This window comes from Pieris rapae, chromosome 22 (assembly GCF_905147795.1).
Source record: "Pieris rapae chromosome 22, ilPieRapa1.1, whole genome shotgun sequence".
Lineage (NCBI taxonomy): Eukaryota > Metazoa > Arthropoda > Insecta > Lepidoptera > Pieridae > Pieris > Pieris rapae.
Genome location: NC_059530.1, coordinates 2,235,498 through 2,251,522, shown reverse-complemented (window position 1 = coordinate 2,251,522; position 16,025 = coordinate 2,235,498). Strand labels below are relative to the sequence as shown.

The 16,025-nt window shown below is 32.9% G+C and overlaps 2 protein-coding genes across 9 annotated transcripts in view; one reads left to right on the top strand and one right to left on the bottom strand.

Annotated features, from left to right (window-relative positions):
• Positions 1–1,597: 1,597 nt before the first annotated feature.
• On the top strand, positions 1,598–11,536 carry LOC110992526 (lysosomal alpha-mannosidase-like; the record flags this gene model as incomplete). Its single annotated transcript, XM_045633289.1, has 11 exons — positions 1,598–1,617; positions 2,898–2,990; positions 3,467–3,596; positions 3,852–3,924; positions 4,114–4,234; positions 5,083–5,173; positions 6,237–6,327; positions 6,838–7,431; positions 7,651–8,498; positions 8,643–9,129; positions 10,768–11,536. Coding segments are annotated over 11 exons (3,312 nt in total), but the record flags the coding sequence as incomplete, so codon positions are not given.
• Positions 11,537–12,105: 569 nt separating this feature from the next.
• LOC110992522 (signal transducer and activator of transcription 5B) overlaps positions 12,106–16,025 on the bottom strand; it is a 30,158-nt gene continuing 26,238 nt past the window's right edge. For 4 of the 8 annotated variants that reach the window (XM_022258377.2, XM_022258380.2, XM_022258378.2 and 1 more), the window contains exons 21-22: positions 15,577–15,700; positions 12,106–13,769 (exon numbers count right to left, since the gene is read on the bottom strand). In XM_022258377.2, coding sequence (XP_022114069.1) covers positions 13,737–13,769; positions 15,577–15,700 — 157 coding nt within the window. In that variant the 3' untranslated portion in view covers positions 12,106–13,736. Of the gene's footprint in view, positions 13,770–15,560; positions 15,701–16,025 lie in introns of all 8 variants that reach the window. The other 4 variants (XM_022258381.2, XM_045633182.1, XM_022258382.2 and 1 more) reach the window with 3 other exon arrangements.

The following is a 16,025-nucleotide window of genomic DNA, read 5'->3' as shown; positions in this document are numbered from 1 at the left end:
TCTAACAAAACGCATCCAACAGAAAAATGTATTTAATTAATTGATTATTACTATTACTGCTGATATTTTTGTAGGCTTTTCTGGATTTGTCCAGGCTAGAAATTCAAATCGGTACGAGCGAGTAATCGATCATATTAACCCGTTGAGCTCCTTACACATTTGTAGTTTAGTTCTGCGGATTTATAGATGTTTGTTTTTAGTACGTCGAATGGTATACCAACTTCTCCGGCAAGGTCGACTCACAATTGTTGGGGGTGGTTGGGGAATGAATGAAGAATCAACAACCAGTTACCAATCTATTATAGACAGCTATACCTACTCTTTAAGGTAAATATTGACAACGATTATAAAAAAGAATTAAAAGATCTTCCGACTAGAGTCTTTAAAAAGCGACTTAGTGCATTACTTTTAGAAAAAATGTACTACTCAATAAATGATTATTTGTGTGAGACATGGTAATTTATACAAATTTAATAAAGTATGATAATTGACTTAATTGATATGAATCTGACTAATAATGTAAAATATAAACTAAGATAAATTTGCGCGCCACTGTGTGTGGCAGAATATGCGAACGGATGACGATTGTACCACCTTGACATTTTGTAACATATTCTTAAATTATTATTATTATTTAAAAAAATCATACCAAAAATTTAAGGCATTTATTTATTATTATGTGCGTTATTAAAAATCCAATTAAAATCCTTGAAATCCATCATCTCATGTGCGATGCGCGTGATGAACGGGATATTCCTCGTACCTCAGTTTCGGTTGATGTACTTTTTTGTGTGTGTCATCTTTTATATGAGTCTTCCCCGTAAAAGCTCGGAGCCCCACAAATTCACGATCCGCCCATACATAGAAATGAAATAATTTGAGTGATTTAGTCTAAGGTTCAAAGTAGATACTTACGCAAAGAAACTCATGTAGGTTTGTTAAAAACGATAAACGCGGGATATATGTTACAACTTGAATTCTGATATATCTTTGGAAGAACTAACCTATGTTTGGCGCAAGAAATGTTTAGGCAGTACTTAAATTATCTTATTTTCAATAAAATATGTATGTTTCTTTTATAGAACAGGGGGCGAACGGGCAGGAGGCTCACCTGATGTTAAGTGATACCGCCGCCCATGGACACTCTCGATGCTAGATTTAATTGTCTTTACAGAAAATTAAATCGAACATTTTTGTCTTGTGCGAAACCACTCGTGGCATGGCAATCAGATGTGTTCGGCCATTCCCGTGAGTACGCGTCTCTTATGGCACAGATGGGTTTCGATGGTCTCTTTGTCAATCCCATTAGCTTTGATGATGAACTGGTTAGGATGGACAGGAATGCTTTGGAGTTTCTGTGGAGAGGGAGTGACGACCTAGGTAAGATTATTTTTTACCTGTGTCCAATTTTTTTAATATAAAGATGTATTTTAATAAAATATATTATATGGTCATTACATAATTCGTCCTTACTTCTTTCCAGGTATGGAAACGGACATATATACAAACAAACTATTCGATGGGTATTGGTCCCCACCAGGATTCTGTTTCAGCATCTCTTGCTTTGACCCACTGCTGGTTACCAGCGAGATGACTTTCACAAATATCGAAGAACGAGTAAGTACTTCTTAACACTGAAATTAAAGTAAATATTTCTACCGTTTTAAGTTAAGTCCTTTTTTATCATTATGTAAACACAATAGTATCATAATCGAGTAAAATTATATATATAGGGGTCTGTTCGCGGTAAATTGGCGTCAGTCAAAGTAAGATAACAGTTGTCTATTTGACTTTGACACACGAGCCGGAAATGGTAGGCGTAATGGCGCAAGAGTTAAATTTTAGCCTCTGTCGTGTGCGCATTGAATGTAGACCGCACGCCGTATCGCATTTACATTTTATTCATCATTTAACGATCCAGTGTTTGAAGTGAGACAGATCACCGTTGATGGTATGTTCTAGTTTTAGTCGTGTCGATTATTGGATTCCGTTTTTTTATTATACTTACACGCAACAGCCGAACCAGCGCATATTGTTTTACCGAGGGAAGAGAGCATCCTGGATATAGCTTCCGCATACCCCGGGTCTTTGCCACAGAATGCAACCGTTTATTTGATCATTTATATTTCATAGACAAGTAGAAGCACAGCGCACATAATGTGTCGATGTGCTTCGTGTCGTTAAGTGTTACGAGTCGTACACTGAAACCACCAGACCAACACTGATGACTCATAACTCACTGAATAATTTTAGGTAAACTTATTCATATCACAAATGAAATTCCGCCAAGCGCCATACTACAAAACCAAACACATACTGGTGATGATGGGCAGTCGAAATGGGTACTATTCAGCCAGAACATGGTTCAGAAACATCGAGGCTTTGATTGCGTGAGTTAATAATAATAATTATTTATTTATTTTTCTCCCATATAACATTTACAACAAAAAATAAGATTACAGTTGTGACGGTATTGGGAGACTGGTTTCCAAACTAGGTAAGAACCTGTGATATGAATAACCAGGCTTCCATAGCAAAGTCATATTTAGTAGTAACAAAAAGTACATACATAATTTTATGTACCCATTTGGGTAGGCAAATAAATTTAACGTTTTAATGAGGGAAGAAAAACAAAACAAAGCAGTCAACTAGTTAGAAGTTAGTAGAAATAAAGTTGTATGGATGTTTGTAAGATTGTGTGTATGCGTGTGAAAGTGGGAGAACGTATGTATACGTGGGTTAGTGAGTGTTAAAAGGGTGTGTGTGGATGTGTCAGGCACATGCATGAGAAAATATGTGAAAATTATTTTATTACATCTAGTAGATTTTCCGCTAAAACTTTTTTAATCGTCTCCTGTGTTTATGACAATGGAAATAAGCCTGAATGATTGTTTCAGGGCTGCCAACGAGAAGACCTTCGCGGATAGAACTCAAGTTTACTTACATTATTCGTCACCGCATTGTTATTTAAAGGCTGTTCATAATGCTCGGTATGTTTTACTGCTTATTAGTATTGTCTAGTATTAACATAACTTTTACACATTTAAACACACAAACATACACATTGGTCACCGTGACCACGCACGCTGTAAAGCACGCGAAACGTCGCTTAAATTAAAATTATGTTCAATAATTATAAGTTTACAATAATACATAACTTTAATCCGTTAAAAAAGTGTTTTCTTTAAATGCTTTTAAATAGCCGTATTAACAGAGTTTTTACATGGCAACAGCTATGCTTGTTGCCTGGCGATTAAAAAATATAATTCTTTACACACATAAAGAAACATAATAATACAATGTAACAATTTTTGGAATAAAGCCTGGTGCAACATGCAGTCGTGTTGGATCCCTCTAGATAGTTAATAATTTATAGTAAAAAACAGATTCTCGCTGTATTGCGATACTCATCATTGAGCGAGGAAATCACGAGCTCTGCTTTGAATTAATCAATATTTTATTGTAGACCAACATTAGAAATGAAACAAGACGACTTTATTCCTTACGCTTATGACAAAACAGCGTATTTAACTGGATTTTATACATCAAGACCAGACTTAAAGTATTTTATTAGAGTTGGAAATGTTTTCTTACAAGTAAGTGGTTCATTAAATTGGATTTGACTAATTATAGATACGATTTTACTTACATACGCACATTGTCTGACGTGCTCGCAAATGCGTTGTCTTTTAATGCCGGCTGTACACTGTCATCGAGACACCCCGAGCAAATAATACAGATAGAGCAATAGAGCTCTCGTCTCATCGCGCTTTCTCGCAGTTGGTCTCTAATTTGTTTTATGCCTGCATACAAAACACCGATGTTGGTTTTGAAACTTAATATTTTTTCAGATGTCAAAACAATTGCAAGTACTCGCTAAATTGGGATTTGACAATGTTTTAGAGGACTTTATGTGGATCATGGGTAAGACAAATCTGCATTAATTTGACAATAAAAAGTTTATGTATTTTGTACCAGTGTCACAGCTTTTTTAGTTTGTACCTATACACAATTAGGTGTGTTAAACTGCGTGTGGAACCGATGGAGGAAAATACTATTTCTTAAAATATAAAAATTAAATTAATTACTTAATATTTATATTTTTTATTATAGGTGTTCTTCAAGACCACAATATAATCTCGGGTGCACTACGGGATCACGCTAAAAGTTATTATATTAAGAAGTTGGATGTAGCTATACAAAGATCTATGGCGTTGATTGAAAGCGGGATTAAGTATGTGTTATATTTTAAATGTTATAAAGTATACACTAATAAAATTCTGAACCTTCTTAGTAATAATAATTAAAAATAATTTATTTCAATAAGGCCTATTAAAGAAACGTATTCATAGAAGTAATCATAACAAACAAATATACAGTATTTACAGTTTTCTTAACCTACATGGTAATAAAAAAGTAATTAAATTAGATTGAATGAAAACACTTTTTAACATATTGAAGCTATATATTATTATAAACTTATAATTCTTAATGGGTTGTAAAAGGGTTGAATGTCAAAAAGTATCACAGCTGTAGAAAAAGTTAATCTGTATCCCCGGAGTTCAATCCGTTAAATAGTGTTTTCTTTAAATCTGTAAAAGTTATGTTAACGAAAGACAAATTAGATTTCAAATTATCGTTATAAATTGATAAATATAAAATTAAAACTTAGATTAAGTTTGGTCCCCGGCAGTGTACCTTTAATGCAGGCATTCCCTCGCTGAATTGCGATACTTATACAGTGAGCGAGGAAATCACCTGCTCACCGGTATACCAAGCGCCAATGTGTATCTGTATTAATTATTAACAAATTTATCTATTTTCAAATTTATCTATTTACATATTTATCTATTTACAAATTTCTCTATTTACAAATGTATCTATAACGGTGGTTTTAAAACAACCTTGACCTTGAAAACAAGCGTTTCTTTTGAGCACTGACGAATCCAAAACTTAATCTGTCGAACGACAAAGTTGCTAATATTGCTGTTGACGATCACCAGACGTGATGGCTGAAATTTCATAGTAGTCGGCAGTCGTGGTTTTATTAGATGAATTTAGAACATTAAGGAATTTTTCCAGCAAACTTCGAAAGAGTCCAGTTGCGATAAAATACCATCGCTGTGAGTTCAACTCATCAACATGTGCTTTCACGGAATCGCCCGCATTTCATGTAAGTTTTTTAATAAACGCTAACCTTATTCATTAAAAAAAATGGAGACTAAGGCGAAGAACACACCACTATATTAACATCCTGACAAATGGGACAGTGAAAGTACAAATCTCCTATAATATTTTTATTTTATTTAACTGTTTTTTTAATTTAACATTAGTAAATGTTAGCTATTTTTGTTTTACAAGGGTTAAAATATTATTTAAATAAAAATAAATGTTATAATATCTGTGTACAATGTACAACCGTGTCAATTTTCAAACAAAGAAAACAGTCATTGATAAAACATTGTATGATGTTTAATATTGTAAGTTTTTACGTATGTTATCATTATTTAATATGAATAAAACGTAAGCCACAAAAAAACAAGTTATTTCATACATCGTATCACGAAAGTACAATTAAAACGATTAAATAAAAAGGAAGGGAACCTTATTAAACTTTATTAAAATATATAATTACTTATACAATGGGACAAAAGCAATTAAAACATATGTCAGACAATGAAAATGATACGTAAAAAGAAATCGCTTGTTAGCGATAAGGCCGCCCTTTGCCTTAATAACTATGTATAACTATGTATATTATGGTAACGAAGTGTAAAAATATAAATAAATAAAATTTTGTTAAGAATTGTTGAAAATTCAAAGAATATCATTAAATAGCTTTAAATGACTTTAGCAAAGATTCTTTATACATTATTTAATATAGCCATTTCCCTTTTTACGTTGCGATGTTCATAAATTATAGAAAAAATATCACACTATGTAATTATTTCAAGTAATCCAAGTTGAGTATCAAAGTTTTGGGTGACAGTTTACTTACTTTTTTTTATATTATGGGGGGCAAACGAGCCTTCGGGACGGGAAAAAGGCAGTCGTCGCCGCCCATATTCACCCATTTTTAGTGGGTGAGTTGCCGACCTTAAAGGAGTACGCTTGAATTTTGAATTGTTGGAGGGAAGACTCCCGCCGGTTCAGTCGATTCCTCAGTTCGCTAGTTAGTAAAAGAAAATGTCTTGGGAAACGGACCGTGGTAGATATATCTATATGTGACTTTTCAGATGGTGATATATAATTCATTAGCATGGCGCGTGTCTTCTCCCGTCAGAATACCAGTAGAGAAAGCTAAATATATCGTGTTTGAGTCAAACGGTAAGATTTAACATTACGTACAATTCATCAATAAACAAAGGCCAACCGGCGAAACGACTTCAAATCCGATGGACCTTTATAAAACTGCTGGCCCATACTGACTCCAAGTATCAGGAAAACAGGCATTCCTTGGAAGCCTATTTATGTGAAGGGTGTTTATATAGCAGACTCGGCCAAGCGTTGCTGTTGCTAAGTTTTTTGTTATACATATTACATAGTAGTAAACTATTCAAGGGAAACGGTAGGAGAACTTATATGTAAGGTAAGATATCTTATCTATGTGAAACGTTGGTACTTTTAACACAGCACCATCTGTTAGAATTGTATCAAATAATAAACAAATATTTTCAATAAAATATTAAGTATTGCGGGTATAAATTGAATTGTAAGCTATTTTATATTTTAAGTTAGGTATTACGTAACATGAGAAACCCCCTTGAGGTCATAGAACGCTGCATCTTTATCAATAAGCGTTACTGACATTCAATCACTAATTATTATTTGTTTCAGGTAATATTATAAATGCCTCACTTCTACCAATATCTACCCATGTACTGAAAATTCCCACTCGAAATACGAAGGCAGAACACGAACTAGTCTTCATTGCGACTGATATACCACCTCTTGGTTTTAAATCATACTTCTTTAAAAAAATAGTAAAAGAAAAGCGATCAATAATAAAAAAGTTAAGCCCACATCCTCAAAAGAAGTATTATATACGCCAAGCACCAGACGTTTACAATAAAACATATTTTGAAGAAATGACAAATTATGACGAAGTTGATGATTTAGATAAAGTATATTCATCGAAATTTGATTACAACAATAATAGAGAATATACGGAAAACAATATAGATTATGCAGAATCAAATGATATTAAAAAGGAAGATAGTTACGCGTCTATTAATAGTTATTTAGCTGATAACAGAGATGTTATAACACCGCTGTCTGATCAGATCCCAAAAAGAACAGAACCTTACGAATTGGAGAATATTATGGAAGAGACTAATTTTAGAAAACCAATTTATTTTTTACCTGTAACGGCAAAATATGTAGAAGTTACTCGGACGATGCCAGTTGTTAATGCTTTCGTTAATGAAGATGGTAAATTTAAACATTTTTTAATCTGCTTCATGAGATCTAGGGCATTCATTTTCAATAATCTTTAAAAAGTTTTAGGTATATGTAATTAAGACTATTTTTTATAAATCATTAAACTAACATTACTTATTTTTGTACAAAAAAATCTAGAGATCTAATCTTGTACTGATATTGTAAAGAGTTATTTGAAATATAATTACGTGTAGGTTACAATACTTTCAGAACCGAATACAGAAGAATCGTCAATTCGACAAGATCCAACAGATTTTATTGAATCCCCAACAGATGTAAGTGAAACAGCATCATCTTCTTCAGAAGCATACGAATCAGTAACAACAGCGACACTAACATCAGAAACGACACTAGCGACGGAAATAATGCCATCAACAGAAACTATACAAGCCTCTGAAAGAAGTACAACTGAAGAAATTACATCCACAGATGGAATTTCAACAGAAACATCAACATCTTCTGAAGTCACAGAAACTACAGAAGTACCAACGACAACCACATTGGCTGAAGAAAGCCCAACCGAACAGACTTCAGAAACATGTTCTACAGAAGAGACACATATTTCAGAAACAATTTCAACAGAAATGACAGAGCTTTCAGAAAGTTCAACATCCACAGAATTGAATTCAGAAAGTTTAATAGCAGCAATGCAAAATGTAATAGCTATCCATGTAACTCGAACAACACATAGATCTTTTACAACAGACGTCACACAGATATTAGAAGAAGAAGATTCCATTACTCTAAAACCTGAATTATTTGCAAACGATGTAACTCGCACAACAAAAGCAACACTAAGGTCTTATTCGACAGAATCAGCAACTCTAGCAACAGCAACAACACAAACGGCAACACATGAAACTTCAACACTAGAAATAACCTCAGACGTAGCCACGACAATAAAAGACATTGCAATAGAATCTGAAATTTTGGAGAAACCTAAAATCAGTTATACTGAGAAACCAGATATAGCGCAAGCACCAATATTTAGAGTTTATGATGTAAAAGATGAATCATATTATGCAGTGCTTTCTAAAGATACATTTATAGAGAATAAGGTAAGTATTTTTTCATACTTCAATCAGTTGGTATTTGGATAATACACCGCCTTCAAGTACGGTGTTCACAAACCACGCGACTAACTGTACAATTGATGCAAATTTAAATCAAATATGTCTTAAATATATCCTTTTATATTACAGTACATAAAGATAAATTTGGATCAAGACAAAATATCATCGATTAATCTTTCAAATAACATTAGCACCTCACTGGACATACAATTTTTCTACTACATATCGGATGATCCAGATAAATTAAACAAACTAAACGAGACATTAAGCCCTGGAGTGTATATCTTTAGACCAATGGACCCTAATCCAGTACCTATAATAGATTATCTAGACACTAAAGTATATAAAACAAATGTGGTACAAGAAATACATACTGGGTACGCTGATTATGCATCTGTGGTTATAAAACTATATGCCAATAGTCCATTTATAGAATTAGATTGGACTATCGGGCCATTACCCGAAGACGATTATGGGAAGGAAGTTTTTATAAGATATTCCACAGACTTAAACAACGATGGAGTGTTTTATACAGATTCAAACGGACGGCAAACGGTTAAAAGAATTAAGAATAGACGAGCTACGTATGAACCATATAATATAGAGGAAATCGCTGGTATGTATCCGTGTTTTTTGTCTTAACGGTAAAATTCGAAGTCGTTGTGGTAATCCGGACTAAGACTTCTGTATATCAAAATACTTCTTGACAAGCAGGAGTCCAAGGTGAGATTCAGAAACGAGTGTTAGCGCACGTCAGACAAAATTCAATACAACTCTGTCGAACGGCAGTCAGAGTTCACCCAAAGCTTCCTTTCCGACTTACACTTAGCGCTCTATTAGACTAGAATACTTTATATTGTTGACACTGTTGCAATATATTTTTGTTAATTAATACGACTATATATTAAAATCACAGTAGATAAAACTTATATCAATTAATAAGACGTATTTAAGGGCTGAAGCCGTTTCGATATATAGAAGAATAAATTTATATGTTAAAGTAAAATAATTGCAATGGGAAATATAACATCCTTGAATTACAATTATCCAAAAATAGTATGTTTCGTAAACTTGTATTCTAATAGGGAAGTTGCTGATCAGCCTTTTGCGGCTGACACAGTCGACTTTTTGGGTCCCAGGCAGAATGCATGCAGTATGGTTTACTCATACGAGCAAATTAGTATTAAATGTGCACATAGACTGAAAATCCATTGGTGCACGAAATCGTTAATCAACATAGGGTTGAATCGCACGGTGATGCCATCAATACACGGCTCATTTAGAATTACATACTTATACTTTGAATAAAAATAAGTGTGTGCGTACAGAGTACACTTGCCAGAAGTGAAACTTCTTTGTAAATTGATTATTACTAAGGTAAAATCCCCAATAGATGATCATGTACCAATATAATATTATATTGGTACATATTATGAACACTCCATGTATATGTATATCTATATTCACACAGTTTACACACTGAATACGTGTTATCTTATCTTTTATCTTTAAACGAGCAATTCTTGTATATATATATATATATATATATATATATATATATATATATATATAATTGGAATCTCGGGATCGGCTCCAACGATTTTTATGGCAAATGACAAATTTAGTATACGGGGGGTTTCGGGGGCGAAAATCGATCGAGGAATAAATTATAGAAAATAACAAAAAGGTGGTGTTTTAGTAGTCCCAATTTAAACTGAAAAAACCTATCTTCCTGACATCTATCGGCGAATAATAATACTATTTTTTGTTTAAATTGCTTTAACGACACAACAACACTAAAGCAATTCAGCATATATATTCCATACTGTTCATATTTCATCATTTTATTAGTATGTAATTCGTACTTAAATATAATTTCCAAAAAACACAATTTATAAAAAAATAAAAATATCGAGCAAAGCTCGGCCATCCAGGTACTGATAATATAAATAAATAAAAAACTGCGTTTACTGCACAAGGCGTTATGCGACAGAATTGCCATCTGTTCTGATATGTAACTAGTAAACGAATACATCAACCAATAATACTTAATGGCGTGTATTTTTTCTCGATCTCTTAATCGGTCTCAATCACCCAGTCCCTTTTCATCTAAAAACGCGGCACATCTTCGTGACGTTTTATCCTTAAAATTTTACTCATGCGCCTAAATTTCACTTTAAAAATATAGCCTGTGTATTATCCATGAGTAATTTCAATACTGCGTTTAATTTTGTACCGAATGTTATAATTTCAGGTAACTTTTATCCAGTCACATCAAAAATTTATATAGAAGATACAGAGACAGACATTCGATTCGCAGTTTTCAACGATAGATCACAAGGCGGAACTTCCTTAACACCGGGAACCATAGATCTTATGATCCATCGTCGAATTATGACCGACGACTCGGGCACTAATATATTTTTAAACGAAACTATGGACGGAAAAGGGATCACTATAAGTGGGAAACATTATTTATATCTATCTAAATCTAAATATAAACCGAATAAAGTGTTCGAAAAGAAGTTAGCCAAGGAAATTGAGTTAAAACTTGTATATTTGATTTCGAATACGAAAATGCATCTACAAAAATGGCTGACATTGACAAATGAATTTTCAGGGATTGACAAACTGCCATTGGGCGTTCACGTTTTGACATTACAGAATTGGAATGACGGAACGCTATTGATAAGACTAGAGAATTATTTAGAAAAATGTGATACTGTTAAAACTGGGGTAAAATATGTGTTCTTAAAGAATTTATTTTATAACATAGAAATAGAGAATATAAAGGAGACAACATTAGCAGCTAATGAATGGAAATCGGAATTTGTACAACTGAAGTGGGAGACAAACGGGAGTTTTTTCAAAAATTTTAATGAGTATTATGGTACTGATAAAGTGGAATATGATTTAGATGAAATCAGAGGTGATGACGCGGATTTAGATGGTGGAATACGACTAATTCCACAACAGATTAGGACGTTTGTTGTTTGGTTTAATAATAAAAATCTTTAAAGTTATTTTTGTTTTAAAATATAGCAGCTTCCGAATAATGATGTATTCTTCTCTAGGTACTCGTGTAAATTATGATAAACTTCATTAATATCATACACTTACTGTCCAGTACGTGTTAAAACGTGATTCGTCCGTTTGTCCCATCTTAAATAAATAACCTTCTTCGTTTCTCTTCCTTCATACCTATTTCGTTTTACTGAGTAATCCTCGTAAGTGTTTTTTTTTATTTAACCCTTAAAAATTTTGTCCGCATTGCGCGCGTTAACTTTCTTTTAATATGGGTTCTTTTTATAGAACAGAGGGCAAACCGATGGGAGGCTCACCTGATATAAGTTTTACTGCCCATGGACACTGTTTCTGCCAGAAAGCTCCTAAGACCAGAAAGGTCGTCGTCGGCCTTTTAAAAATTGATAGGCGCTCTGAAGGACCCTAAGTCGAATTGGCTCGGAAATACTTTAGTAGGCAGCTGGTTCCACATAGTGAAATATATACGTTATAAAACGCTCAATTGTGAAATGATAAAAATCGAACTAGTTTTACCGTAATATATATGGGTAGTAAATAAAATACTATGTAAACAATCAATATGTATTTATTACATCTACATATATAACGAAAGCAGACGGACACTTGCATATCTACTATCAAATTAGCATTTCTTTAATATACGGATCGGTATTCCGTGCCGTTATTAAAGAATTGCTCTTAAACAACCGCCATATTGCCTTCTCGCTTATAAACTGTCAAAAAAAGTGAACATCGGATAGCGGGAAACTAGAGTATTGTGCAAGCGAGAAAGAAATAGAGCTGTCATATACGAGCTAAAGGCATAGAAAAATTTTGTCATATTCCGAAAGTAAGGCCACAGATATCACACTTAATTTAAAGGCAGACAATTCAGTCATAGATTTTTCAGAAGAACACTGCGAGTTGTAAAACTAACTAGTCTAGATGCAGGCATTACAACGTTTAGATATATGAAAATACATTAGGTGCAGTGCGAGTTGCATCGTCTTAATTAAAATAAAATTATTTAATCCCAATATGAAACTAATTTCGTGGCACTCTTGACACATCAGACACATTCGTTATGTTAATTCGGCTCAATACAAGGTTTTAATAGATTTTTTATTGAGATAGAGAAAGAAAAGTTTTTAGTAAAATATGGCAGGCAGACTAGTCCCTTTCATTTTTAGTTATCATGATTTTAATTGTTAATAGTAAAAAGGTTTAATAGATACGTCATAACGGCTCTATGTTTTTGATTAACCACAGAGGCATCTTATGTGTCAAGAGATAAATTTACGCGCGTTGTCATGTGTCAAAACGTAAAACAAACAAACGTAAGCGTAGAACAACTTTTTATAAAATCTATTTTACATAAAAGATATAGATAGATTTAAAACGTTTTATATAATCAAATATTTTTACTGATAATGGCACTAACTTTGAAAATTAATCTCAATAATTTGTAAATAAAAAATATTTGAACATTCATTATAGTGCCACAAGCTTATTCGTTTATAGATTGCACTTTCAAGAATAGAATGCAATATGCTTGTGGCAGTTAAGGTGCATCTTAAAACTAAGGCATGAATCAGTTAAGAATAGACTGAGCGATGTGTTTAAGATAGAGAGAAAGCTATCGAGTATAAAAGAATATGTCAAATAAGTACTTTTTAGTGCTGGCATAATTATGTTTTTTATGAAGACTCGCTCATTCTATTCTCTACATAGCTTTTTAAGCGTGCATATTTGCGCGCCATTAAAAAATGACAATTGACTGAAAACATTGACAGTTATAAAAAGTAATAATTTGTTTAATCTACATAAATGTTACATAACATAATATCATCTTTATTTGCGATTAAAATAACTAGTTCTACAAATGTTTATAATGTAATTAATTGTCAAGTGACTACTACTATGTTCCTTGGTAAAATAATCACTATAATAGTTTTTAAATCTCTAAATAAAATATTTTAATCAAGGCATCGAAGCACATAAAGAAATAAAAAATACATTTTAAATATCAAGACCCTATCAAACAAAAATAATAATCGTCATAACTTTTCTATAATAACATTACATCTGTCAAAAATATTCTGAACAGTAAACTGTCACTTGTCATATGTTGCGGTTTTAGATATCTTTATTTTATTACATATATATATATATATTTATTTCTTGCATTTATGGCACTTGTTACTTGTTATTTAACGCTGGTTTTTTGGGCACCTGTAAAATATATGCACACAAAAATAAGGACCAATTATTTTGTAACAAAGGTTCGTTTATTGTTATTTTTATCGGATTCTACATGTTGAACTTAGAAGCATTTTAATATCACAGACATGATAAAAAAGAACGATACTCTTTTTTTTTAATTTATTTAATTATTAACCTAACTTGACGTTTCGAGTAAAGACATTAGCTGTCAGCAAGACGAGCTGCCAATCCATTTGACAGATAACAAATTGGATATGAATCTATTCAAATATTTACACTATTGTTTTTGTGTTGATTGTGAAAACAAGGTTTTCCTATACTAAGTGCAAAAAAAAGTTTGTTTAACAAAAAATGTGATTCTACAGGGGTGTCTTTGATAGAGTGAATTAAAGATGATGCAGATTTCGTTTATGAATGATCTGCGTGAAGCTAGCTATAAGCTATAACATTGCTGGGTTTTTTTTCACTGTGACATCTTTTATAAACCTTCCAGGACTTGAAACACTGAGTTATAATATCCGTTAAAGTTACTTTAAATCAGATCATGCACCTATTTGATTTATGTGTCTGGGTAAGACTTGAATCTCAGTAGGTATTGAAATTTTGGTTTAACCAAATTGTCAAACGGGCGTGATCCACATTTTTATTACTTTTTTAACACATGTGCATATTTTTATTATCTTGAGCACAACTTTTATAGATCGTAAAAATCGTTCTAGGTAATTCTTTTTACATTACGCATGTATAAGACAAGCTCCATGCATACTTCATTAGTATTAGCAAGCCACAACGGTCGCCTTAGTATTATCAACGAATTCAGAAGTAGAAGCAGTTGTATGTGCGCTCTGAAGAGCTTGCAGTGACCCAAATTGCCGCCAACGTCATGGCATTCTAAGAGAGCAAGAGAGACGCACTTTCATCTAGTGTACTAAGAGCAAGGGAGACGGAGAACAGCGTCAGCGCTGCTAACTACGAACTGAACTGGGGACAGATCCCACTTGGAATCTGCACACAAAATCCTTATGTTCTGCATTTCTATCTTACGTTGAATTCGTTGGTAATACGATATCAAAGTTTAGAAAAATTATATGAAACAGAGTATATCATTGTGGCTATTGAAACCACAGCAACCCTTGAACCATTTCAATCTAATTTACAGATATAAATTAAGTTATTAACCTCTATTCCAGTGTTTCTAACTTTTTGGCCTATGCCTTTCTGAAATTCTTATGCCTCCTTGTATCTAACATACATAATTTTTCAATATAAAAAATTGAATTGTTCACTTACGAAAAATTCACGAATAGGTTTTAGGAAGAATCACTAGGAAGTGTTAATGAACACAGTTTTTTCAATACTTCACATCAAAAACCTAAAATTCGAATTCTAAATAATTTTAATGAATTAACAAATGACCCCCTAAGTTGCCTCTCTGCGGGATGTGGACCCCATAATGGCAAACAATGTATTGTACACTACAGAATAGAGATTGATAAAGTGCCAACTGGTACTGAAGAATACGTCAAATATTTCATAGACAACAAACTTGGCGTTAAATGTTATATATATACTTGGGTTTTTTTTTGTGACACAGACGTGCAAAGAAATCAATTTTTATTACCAATTTATAATATTTTATCTACAATTTTTATTTAGATATTTCCATAGCGTGTCTGGCAGAAATTTTAAATCTAAAGGTGGAGTTAACTAATTTAGTCCAATTTAAAAGATTTATATAGATTTTGTGTTAATAAAACTCTGTAAATCACATTGAAAATTAGCATGCATAAAAAATCTCACCTCATTTCATACTAACATTTCCACCGTAAAAGTCGAAATCATCGAAACCGTCCGGTTCGAACGCGCGTATCTGCTCAAACAACTCGCTGTCCATGAAACTGTTCTCGGTTTGCGCAGGCGTCGATGATGCGCTGAAGTAACTGTGGTGTGTTTTAAGTGTTTTATAAGTGTTTTGTGTGTGTTTTGTAAGTTTAATGTTTGTTTGATGTTGTGTAGAATGTGCGCAATGATTTGTGAGGAATGTTGTATTATTGAGAAGAAAGTGCAATTATTAAAATTCCAATAAAATCATTCAACAATGGTTTTGATCATTGCAATATTTGTTTTTCGTACATATTTATAGAATATATGAAGTGTAGTGAGTGTTCGGAGTTTTCCACCATGGCAGCAACGGATCGGGAAAGAAAGAAAATGCAACACGTTAGCGGTCGTTAGAAGAGACAGAAAAAACAAAAACCTATCATC